Genomic DNA, 12399 nt, shown 5'->3' on the forward strand with positions numbered 1-12399 from the left:
AATAAAAAATAAAAAAAAATAAAAAAAATAAAAAAAAAATGGATCCCATGACTACAGTATCGAGTCATAATTGGAATTAGTCAATTACCTTTGTTTAACTATTCGTAAAGGCACAAAATGGAATGGTCACATAGATTGAGTTGTAGATCAAGCAGGTGGCAGACTGCGGTTAACTGATAGACTACCAGGGAAATGCAGCCAGTCTATAAATGAGATTGCTTACAAATCACTCATATGTCCCAGACTACACTACACAGTATACCAGGAGGAAAGGTCAATATTCAAGGATAAGACAGGAAAGATCATTCACAGCAAAAAAGTCTAGTAAACATGGAGTCTAAAATGCATACATTAATAGCTACGAGTACTTCTTGATCTTCAATACTGTGAAGCAAATCTCTTTTACTGCAAGCTCTCTGCTTGGCATATTTTAGGATGACACAGTGTGGACAAGAACAATAAAAAATTGTCTGGTAAATATGGGCTCAAATATACATGGCTTATGAGCTATGAGCACTAGTGTGGTAGGACATGTGTTATCATACTAGTGAGAGTGAACAAGTTCTCATATTTCTTAAAGTATGCCAGTGTTTACAGAACTTTTTTTCTTGTTTGGTTCAATCCACCACCTCTCAAAATATAGAAAGCAAAGAGGTTGCAGTAGAAGAGATTTGTTTCACAGTATCAAAGAGGAAGAAGTGATCACAGCTCTTAAGGTATGCAGTTTAGTGCCCATGTTTACTAAACTTTTTGCTTCACTTGATCATTCCTGTCATCTCTCTGAATATTGATCATTCCTCCTGGGCCATCTTGCTTGCCTCAAATGTATGGGATCTGTATCAAATATAAGTCAAGGGGATATTGATCATATATTGATAAGAGCAGCAGAAATGGTCAAATGTTTGTTTGACCCATGGGAGAGTGTCACAAAGATACTGAAGAAACCAAACCAGCATACACTTGAAGACAGATGTAAACTATTCTGAGAAAGCCTAATTACAAAGTTTCAAGAACCAGTCCCTTGGGAGTTGTGAGAAAAAAATTATATTAATTACAGTGCAAGCACAGGCATTTAAACAGTCATTCTTCCCATACTCCATAGGTGAATGGAACAGGAAGTAGCATTAAAAATTGGTACAATGGAAAGTACCCTCCTCCATTCACTTCACACTGACTTGCAGAATATGGACGTAGATGCAGATGGATGGAAGGACTGAGAAATGACAGTTTGTATATGTCTGTATGTACCCTAATCTCTGTTATCACCTTCCCACAGTCCCTAAACAAGGTATACAATGCAGTAGAACTATTTCATAAGAGGCACTGCACTTTACCAGAGTGCTCCTAGTACGAAAGGCCACAAGCAGCTTCTCCAGGTGGTGAAAAAAAGCACTGAATAAGTGAGACCTCCCTGCAGGGAATGTATTTCAAATTAAAGCCTTTTTGTTTTGAAACTATCTCACACGTAAGACCTCATTTAGTTACAATTATAATCTATAATTTGAAACACTTATGCTGGCTTACAGGATGCATAAGTACTGTACCTTTAGATACGAATCATTTGGAATAAAATGTCCAGATTCTTCCATAATTCTTGATAGAACAGGATGTCGTCCATTCTTAATATGAATTTCTGATTCTACTGATTCAATCAGCTTTGGCCTACAGAAGAAGAGTACAATATTAATAAACAGTTTAATCTACTTCTGTAACTAAATCTTAAATTTGAGTTAAATGAAACATTCCATTAATCTAAATGCTGTAGGAAAGCTCTTTTAGAATGTAAATACAGATTACAAGAGACCACTCAAAGAAAAGCAGAAGTGCTGTTGATATGTACACACAAAAGAAGGAAAACTTGCTAGCTTTCAGAGTTATCCTTCGATGAGCTAGAGTAAACACACACACTCTCTCTCTCTCTCTCTCTGCTGTCTAGGAATGTGCCAGGTATATGGACCAGTGCAACTGTAGTGGCCAGCAGGAAGAGGCACATGCTGAGGGTGATGTGGGGATATGGATTAGGAGGAAGCGACATGACACAGAATGGGAAACTGTTAAGTGGAGGATGCAGCGACAGTGGGTTACCTGACATTGAGGCCAGGATGGCTGAAGGAGTGGAGGATGTGTCTTAAGTATAACTCCCATCTGCATAGTTCAGAGAAGCTGGTGGTTGAGAGAAGAATCCAGATGGCTTGGCCTGTGAAGCAGCCACTGAAACTGAACATGTTGTGCTCAGCTGCAAGTTATACCACCATGTCATCAACCTCGTTCTTGGTAACAGTTTGACAGTGGCCATCCATCCTGATGGACAGCTGGCTGGAATTTATAACAATGTAAAATGCGGTGCAGAGCTTAAAGCAGAGTTGCTATATCACATGACTCAGTTCACAAGTGGTGTGGTCTCTGATGGGGTATGATAGGCCTGTAACAGCTCTGGAGCAGAAGATAAATGGGTGGGCAGATTGGACAGGTCTTGCACTTTGGTCTGCCACAGGGGTATGATACTAGGTGACAAGGGTGGGTGCTCCTTCATAGCTGATTCTTGGGTGCAATGCAAGCATTGGGACCATGTGAGGATACAATACAGAATATATGTTTGTGGACTATGAGAAGCACTTCCTATCTGGGAAGACCTTACTGCAGCTTTCAGCATACTGAGCAAGGGAGTTCTTGAAACTTCCTGGCAGATTAAAACTGTGTGTCAGACCGAGACTTGAACTCAAGACCTTTGCCTTGCTCTACCATCTGAGCTACTCAAGCACAACTCATGACTCGTCCTCACAGGTCCCGATTTCGAGTCTCGGTCCTGCCTACAGTTTTATTCTGCCAGGAAGTTTCATGTCAGTGCACACTCCACTGAAGAGTGAAAATCTCATTCTGGAAACATCCCCCAGGCTGTGGCTAAGCCATGTCTCTGCAATATCCTTTCTTCCAGGAGTGCTCAAAGGTTCACAGAATAGCTTCTGTGAAGTTGGAAGGTAGGAGATGAGGTCCCGGCAGAACTGAAGCTGTGAGGACAGGTCATGAATTGTGTTTGGGTAGCTCAGATGGTAGAGCATTTGCCTGTGAAAGGCAAAGGTCCCGAGTACGAGTCTCAGTCTGGCACACAGTTTTAATCTGCCAGGAAGTTTCATATTAGCGCACACTCTGCTGCAGAGTGAAAATCTCATTATGGGTGTTCTTGTCACTGCAGATATCCCATCCACAGGTGGCTATGCTGTATGAGAGGGATGGCAGCTGTCAAAACCAGGTACTGTTGGTGGTTATGTGTTTCAATGTGGATAGGAGTGTGGATGGAATCATCACAGAAGTGGAGGTAATGTCCAGGACGGTGGCATGCTGGGTAGAGGAAAACCAAGTGAAGCAGATTAGTGAAAAGGTGTTGAGATTGTGAAGGACAGTGGATAGTGTCAGACTCCAGATCACGAAGATATGATCAATGAATCTGAACCAGATTAGGGGTTGGGAGGCTAGGAAGATTTCGTCTGAAGGTGAAACCTTTCTGGACATTGACCTCAACTTCTCTGATGGCTCCACCCACACCTCTGACCACGTTAAAACCATTAACCACCAACATTACTGCATTTCAATAGCTGTCACTCCTTCAACACCAAAAACTCCCTCCCATGTAGCCTAGCCATCCATTGATGACATATCTGCAGTGATGAGAACTCCCTTGTCCTGTATGCTGAAGGCCTCACGAAGGTCTTCACAGACAGGGATACCCTCCCAAACCTAGTCCACAAACAGATTTCCCATGCCATATCCTCACACATGTCCAATCCTCCCACAAGTCCCAAGTACCAGTTACAAATGAGTGCATCTTTATCACACAATATCACCCTGGACTGGAACAAAAAAATTGTATTCTTTGTCAGGATTCTGATAATCTCTCCTCCTCTCATCCCAAAGTGAGAGAGAACCTGTCCAAGATCCTTTCACCGCTCCTAAAGTGGCATTCTACCACCCACCCAACCTATGCCCCACTGCACCCTCCCAATTCACTTCCCTGCATCACATTCAGCACGTGCTGCTTCCCACCATCTGCTACAACCATGCCAGCCCATATATCCGCATCCCTCCTTCCCACATTACTAGTTGGCGAACTGGCAGCATCCCTTAGAGTCGCTAGTCATCCACTCCCAGTCCCTCTTCCTTCTTCCCACCTCCCTCTTCCTCTACCCACTCCGCCTGATGCTATTCCCACCAGAACCATTCCACTTGCCAAAAAGTAGCATTGGCACTGTTAGTACAGCTGGCACTATGTTAGGGTATAAGCATTTACATGCATTTGTGAGTGTGTGTGTGTGTGTGTGTGTGTGTGTGTGTGTTTTACTCTAGCTCATCAGAAATTAACTATGAAAGCTAGCAAGTTCTCTTCTTTTTGTGTGTGGCTGTCAACAATTCAACACAACTGCTTTTCTGTGAGTGATCTCCTTCAATCCAAAAATATTTTATTAATCTAAAATATTATTTTTAAATACATTCAGAATACTGAAACAGTGTATCTCCAGAGCAATGAAAAATTTCCAGCAACTGTCTTTTCAAATTTACTGATCTCATCCATGACCCCATTGTGTATGTGACATACTATTTTGAAATTGATTTGTTAAAGATTCTATAAATAAAGCTGACATCATTTTATGAATAGAAAACTATCGCATCATAATTACATACAAGCAATGTAAGTTGGGCTGGATCTGTATGGAATAACTTTATCTGACTGAACAATGGAGGAAAAAAATTTTCACTATTCTCTACTGTTACCAATTAATTTTCAATTAATTAATGATGAACATACATTTCTAAATTTTTACTAATGTAACTTCTTTTGGTAATGTTGAACAATGATAAACTCAATTGTAGGTCTCATTGATACTTAACTGCAGTAATCACTGAGCTTGGCAGCTTCTGAAAATGATAACAATACATCTAAGGCTGCAAGATTTTTAACAGATTTTTTATGTCTTATGTAATCTTTGTTAAACTGGTCCACCACATTTCTCCAAGCTTCTTCACAATCAGCTTCTACTTTTTCACGTAGCTGACACAACTGCTTCAAAATCGATATAACTTGTGGGGAACGGTACCGTCGATAGGTCTTTGTCCTACAAAAAAATATTAATTGATTACATTAAAAGTTCCAGAATGTTATATATTAAAATGACTAGAATAACTGGGCAATAATGCAAAATTAACATACTGAACATAGTTGGCACTTTTTAACACTTGTTTGATTTCTAGTTTATTGATACATCAAAAAATATTTACCTACCTTTTAATAACTGAAACATTTACCACATTCACAATAAGATCAACTTTAACTTTCCATACAGCATGAGCCAAAAATATGAGCACGAGGTGATACAAATACTAGCTTTCAGATCCACAGGTTACTTCATCTCACAAAAGGGAGCATTCAAGCTGCATTACTCAGGCCAGGGAGCGTCATACTAATGTATGTCACCAATATAATCACCCTACTGGTTAAAATGTGAAGTCTGCCAAATATCAGACCAATGGCATGGAAAAGAGCCAGCCTGGACAACAGTGGAAAATATATTGAAATTATTTTGCATATGAACAACTATCAGCTGCAGAACTGGGGCACAAATACAGTGGTTCCTGCAGTTTATGTCTGAACATAATGGGCTCAAACAGGTTTCTACTAATACTTTCCAATTTCTAACTGAATGATAACAATTAAATGAAATCTAAAGGCAAATCTGGGTTTGATCCACTGTGAAAAGTATAACCAGTAAAGGACAAGATAGATGATCAGTGCAACAATGGATACTAACACGAATGTAACATCACAACTGATGACAAGATGTTCCCATTTCAGGGATGCCTTACTTTCACATAATATATGCCAGGGAAGCCAAACCAGTATGGAATACAGCTGTGCATGATATCAGAGGCACAGTCAAGTTACATCTGGAATCTTGAAGTCTTTTGTGGGCAGGACAATGTTGTAATGAATGGAGTGCAAAGACTGCTTGACAATTAAGATAGTAAGAGTCATATTCTGTTCACTGATCAGTACTATATAAGTGTAGCACTAGCAATATCTCTTGAAGAAAAATGTATTGATTCCATTGGCACTGTCAAAAAGGAACACAACAGGAATGCCATTTGCTTTGTCTGCTGCAACAGAATGAAATGCTTGTTTGGTGTGAAGGAAACATTTTGGACTTACTGTGGAAAGATAAAAGAGATGTTTATATGATAAGTGTGGGACATAGAGCACACACTTTTCCTGTACTGACAGAAGAGGAGGAGAAAAAATACAAACCAACAGCAATCTTCAATTATAACAAGAACCAGCTTGGTGTTGATTTCACTGGAGAGATAACATCAAATGGAAAATTTTGACCATCACTCTGTGAAGTGATAGAGAAAGCTTTCAGTCTATCTAATTCTCATGGTAGTTTCACATGCATGAGTATTAGAAATGAAGGTAACCAACAAGAAAATTAGTACCAGCCAATTCAATATTTTTGTTTGTAAACCTCTGTTGACAATACATGATACTGATTCAATCTTCCCCAAGTAGTGCTGAGATTTCATGGGTGGCTGTAAATCTTTTCCTGGAGAGAGTATCAATACAAATAGGAGAAAAAAAGCACAGAAAATGTGTAGGATCTGAAGAACGAGTAGCAAAAGATACATTGTTTCTGTGTGGCATATGCAACATGGGATTTTATGTGCAACAATGTTTCCTCTCTATCACACAAAAAAGAAAATAACTATTTGAAACATTAAGGGATTCCCATTTGAGTTGATGGAGCACTTCCATAATACTTGCATTCTGATTGAAACTACCAGCAACAAATCTAGTGGCTTGCCACTGAACTGTATCAATGTCTTCCTTTAATCTGCCTTAGTGGAGATCCCAAACACTTGAGCAGCACTCAAGAATGGCTCACACTAGTATTCTATATGTTGTCTCCCTTTCGATGAGCTGCATGTCCTCTCCCAATATGCCAAAGTCAAGCATTCACCTTCCTCACTACTACCCTGATGTGCAGATTCATTCCATTTCCAGTAACTTTCGAAATGATTCCTACATATTTAACTGACATGATGGTGTCAAGCAGCACCCTAACAATGCCATATCCAAACATTACAAGTGTTTTTCCAACTCATCTGCATTATTTTACACTCTTCGATATTTAGAACATGCTGCCATCCTCCATCACACCGACAAGAAATTTTGTCTATGTAATCTTGTAAGCTCATACTGTCACTCAATGATGACATCTTACAGCACACCACATTCTCATCAGAAAACAGCTGTGGATTGCTGTGCACACTGTCCATTAGATCATTTATGTATATCTATATTGCCATACAAATACAAGCCCAACATTGAGCTTTCCATTCCTCTTTGAGTTACTATTAGGTTTCTAACAATGAATTCCCTTAATGTCCATGTCTCGCAGCCATAAGTTATTACTGGTAGTACACATTGTACAAATACTGTTTTCTTCAGCTCAGCTGACATTTTTGACTTCAAAATTAAAGAGCATCTTTTATAAGATTGCCAGTTTAATTTAATACATGAAAAATTTCTGGTTTTAGGTCTCCTTTCATATTTATATTTTGATCCAGATAGTCATAGTCTGTGACTCTTTGCAGCTGTGTACTTCCAACAGATATATTTCCCTTTGTGTCTATTCATTCATCACGATCTTGGTTTTATCATAGTTCACTTTTAGACCAACTTCAGAGCAGACTAAAGCAGACCTTGCATAAGAACAGTTGTTTCTACACAGCTTCCAAAGCAGGAATCACATGCTGGACAAGGTGCTCTCGATAACATACAGATGTCACAATACAAGTGACAGGCACCCTGGATTTACCAAAGAAGAATGGACTGAGAATAAAGGCGCTTGGTAATACACACAACACTTTTACGTATGATGAGTGTAATGGTTCTTCGTGCACAACACATGATTTAATAGTACCCCAGGCTCAGGAGTTCTGTGTATTCACTGCTCCCTGTAGCATAAAATGTTCCTCATCACTTAACAGAATATTGCCCTGTCACATGTCATCAACTTTGATCCATACCAGAAACAAAGAGCAAATTCGGAACATGGCTTTGGGTCTTAAGGTTTCATTTGCTGCACTGTCTGGAATTTATATGGATACCAGTGTAAAACGGATTGCAGAAAGTACTGCACTGTCGAAAAAGGGGTGGACAATTCTCATGACATTGCATGAGCTCTAGCATTACCCAGGGCAAATGCTGTACAGTCAGTTACAGCAACAGCAGCCTTGTCTATGACTTCCACTGGGATAGGACAATCCCTGACTTCCAGGTGCCGCACCAAGCTCACCTATGTTCTGAGTTTCATTACCATCTTCTTTCAAGCATTTCATGGTACTGGACCTCTCCACAGACTTTTCAGTTAGCAATACTTTCTCATTACAGTACTGTAATTGCTACTATTCACATAAAAAAGTTTCACTAACAACACACATCTCTCTTCTTGACAGCCATACTGTTCACTCACATTATGGCTTTTCAAGTGACAGTGTGGATGTCATGCTGTCATTTAGTGTACAGTGCTTGATGTGCACCTGGTGACCAGAATTGGTACTAATTTTTTTCCATCATAAATCAGTTCCACATTAACGCATTAACATATCTACCAAATTTCACTGCCTTATGATAATTACAGTCTACACAGGACCTCTGTGAGTAGCTGCACTTTAATTATAGTCACCCGACAGTATCTCTCTTATGTAAGACGGTTATTTTGGCTTTGTTCCAACCTCTTGGTAATTTTCCATTGTGCAAACAACTTGGAAATATTTTAGCTAAATGCTTTGTAATTTCCTAATCCATTAGCTTTAAAATATCAACTGAGAGATCATCACTACACAAAGAAAGACAGAAGGAAAGCAGTAGATATCAGATGGCTAACAAACGTCAGAGGGAGAATGCGAAGAGTGAATATCTTGAAATGACAGTGGGCTGGTCATGTTGCTCGAAGAAAAGACGGCAGGTGGTCAAAACGAGTACTAGACTGGAGTCCGGCCACCTGGCAAGTGGGATAGACACATAAGAAAGACAGCCAAACCGAATTGGTGATGTAAAGCTCAATATTGGTAGAAATGAAAGAACCTGTTGGGATCCTATGTTACACACCAACTCATAGAGGCCACATCACCAACTGATCAAACTGGCTGATGACGATGATGATGATATAAAGACAAGACATAGCTTATGGTTGTTACTAAAAATCTCATAATGTTCTGTCACAATTTATTTCAATTTTTTACACCATGGTCTAATAAACATTGTGACAGGCATAAGCTATACTTTTTTTTAAAACAATAATGTAAAAGTTTTTTTGTTAAAATAGACTGCAAGAAAGAAAATGATGTGCTGAGCTGTGAAAACGTGTGGCTTCATTTTATTTCCTATAGTCAATTTTAACTACAATAGTGGTGCATTTAAACCATTAGACAAATGGTTTCTCTCAAATATATTCATTATCTCTATATATATTTTTAAACAAATATTGTATACACAAAAATGTGCTGATTTGCTTTCATCCTCACAGTTGGTTCTAACAGAAAATAGGAATGAAGTATTTATGGCTTACTGGCTAATGATTAGCATACTACCACAGAATCTGAATCATCTGACAAATTGTAATCCTACCCATTCAGAGGTTAAAACTGTGCAAAATGCTATCATTGAAGCAACTATCCTTACAGATCCATCAGCTGGAGAGGTTTCTCTCATACCCTGTACACGAATGATACCAACCAATTTACCCATTGACTGAATTCCCAATCAAGGTTTCATTTGCAATAACAATCATCAAGACTCAACATCAAATTGCAAAGCATTACTGGGTTCAGTAGTAGAGAATAAGAGTGATCCTATCACACATCCCTAGGGCTCTCCTGATGATACCCTTGTCTGTGATGAACACTCACCATTGAGGACAAATTACAGGGTTCTACTACTCAAGAAGTTTTCAAGTCATTCTCAAAGCTGGAAACTTATTCTGTATACTTATGCTTTCGTTAACAGTTTGTAGTGTGGCACCATGTCAAACTCTTTCCAGAAATCTAGGAGTATGGAATCTGGTTGTTGTCCTTCATTCAGTGTTTTCAGGATGTCATGTGCGAAAAGGCTAAGCTGTGTCAGTGCTTCCATAAAACCTCAGTTTTTGTAACAAAGTGTTTGAATTACATAAGCAAATGCATTGAACAGGTCACAAAAAATACTGGCTGGTGTTGTTTTGTCATTTCATTCTTGTAAAATTCTTGAGTGAATCTATAAATAGTATAATCGGTGCAGCAACCCTTCCAAAACCAAAACTGTGATTTAGTAACTATATTATTATTACACCAAGGTAGAACACTATTCTACTGAACATTACATTCTTAAAGAAGGTGAGTGCTCATCAGGGGAAGCCCTAAACTCTTTAAAAACCTACCACCTACTGGCCAGTCATTGAGGTAAATGACCAACTCAGTTCACAGTTAGGGAACTTGGGGTATTATTCAGATATTTTACAAAATGATGTCATCTATGCAACACCTTACTAATTGTTGATTAACTCCTACCACCTTTCTAATAAAGTGAACTAACAATTGCATTTGTAATATGTCTGGAAAAAAGACCTTGACTGAATGGATCCATTTTATATTTAAAAATGATGGTTCTTATTTGGCAACAACAATTCTTAGTATTTTATTGGAAACATCATCAACACCATATGAGCATTTCCATTTGATATGGTTTATCATTGTCTTAAAAACAAAATGACTTAGGACAGAGTGCTACTAAGCACATACAGGAGACATTGAGTGTCAGGCAGGCACATTTAAAAGTAGACTAAGCAACAGAATACACTGACAGAAAAAATTGCAACAACAAAAAGTAACTGATGTAGAGTAATGAAATTTTTGGAATACATTTGTCTAGGTAGTATATTTAAGTGATTAACATGCAAAATCACAGGTTAATGTAAGAGTGAGATAAGGCATTGCAAATGTGAAGTGCTGGTACATTAATAACCTGTGTAACCAACAGAATATTGAATGCAAGCATGTAAACATGCATTGTGTTGCACATGTGCTGCATGTCAGTTTTTGGGATGGAGTTTCACACCTGTTGCACTTAAGCCAGTCAACGGTTAAGGCTGTTTGTGGATGAGTTGTCGTCTGATGATGTCCCATACGTGCTTATTTGAGACAGAATTGCTGATCAAGCAGGCCGAGACAAACTTTGGACATACTGAATAACATGTCGAATTACAACAGCAGTATGAGGGCAAGCATTATCGTGTTGGAAAACAACCTCTAGAAACTGTTCAAGAATGGCAGCAAAACAGGTCAAATCATCAGACTGACATACAAATTTGGAGTTAGGATGGGTTGGATAATTACAAGAGTACCCTGGTGTCACACGAACTCACATACCAGACCATAACTCTAAGCGTAGATCTAGTGTGTCTAGTATGTAGACTTGTTGGCTGCAGGCCCTCAACTGGCCTCCTCCTAACCAAAACATAGCTACCACTGGCACTACGCAGAACCAGCTCCCATCAGAAAACACAACAGACCTCCACACTGCCCTCCAATGAGCTCTCACTTGACAGCACTGAAGTTGCAAATGATGGTGCTTTGGGGTCAGTGTAAGGCACGCTACAGTGTGTCTTGCTCAGAGATGTCCTTGGAGTAACTGATTTGTAACAGTTGGTTGTGTCACTGTGATGCCAACTGCTGCTCAAACTGCTGCTGAAAATGCAGTATGATACGAAGCACCAGAAACATATTCTGAACACGATAGTCTTCTCCCTTCACAGTGCCACTTGGCTATCAGGAGCCCGGTCTTCTTGCGATCATACATTATTGTGATCACCTCTAACTGCAATCATGTAGAGTGGCTACATTCCTGCCAACTCTTTCTGTTGAACGAACATCCAGCTTCTCATAGCCCTATTACACAATCTTGTACAAACTCAGTGAGGTGTCGATAACGGTGTCTCTGTTACCTTAAAGGCATTCTTGGCCGACTTCAACTCACCACATATATCTCAATGATAACTAACACTCACAACTGCTATGCCATGTATTTTAAGCAAATCTTACACAACTGGCATGGAATTTGGGCAGGCATCATCTTTCAGATGTAGAAACACACCTACCATGTTTTGTTGATGTCACAGAACTTCTTTTCAGTCTTGCAGTTTTTTTCTTCCATCATTATATTTATACATGCACAACTCACATGCATATGACCTCTATCATATCTGGGTGATTTGTTCAACTCCATAGTTCAGTATTATCCTATTTTTATTGTATCTCAATAAATTCCAGGCATGTTTGGTTGTATTTTATGGCACAGTATCATTGTTACAGAGA

The 12399-nt window shown here is 39.1% G+C and overlaps 1 protein-coding gene across 1 annotated transcript in view; it reads right to left on the reverse strand.

Annotated features, from left to right (window-relative positions):
• LOC126175467 (DNA mismatch repair protein Msh3-like) overlaps positions 1 to 12399 on the reverse strand; it is a 415279-nt gene that overhangs the window by 132239 nt on the left and 270641 nt on the right. Inside the window, exons 13-14 of the mRNA XM_049922278.1 lie at positions 4884 to 5108; positions 1545 to 1662 (exon numbers count right to left, since the gene is read on the reverse strand). Coding sequence (XP_049778235.1) covers positions 1545 to 1662; positions 4884 to 5108 — 343 coding nt within the window. The remainder of the gene's footprint in view (positions 1 to 1544; positions 1663 to 4883; positions 5109 to 12399) is intronic.

This window comes from Schistocerca cancellata, chromosome 3 (genome assembly GCF_023864275.1).
Source record: "Schistocerca cancellata isolate TAMUIC-IGC-003103 chromosome 3, iqSchCanc2.1, whole genome shotgun sequence".
Lineage (NCBI taxonomy): Eukaryota > Metazoa > Arthropoda > Insecta > Orthoptera > Acrididae > Schistocerca > Schistocerca cancellata.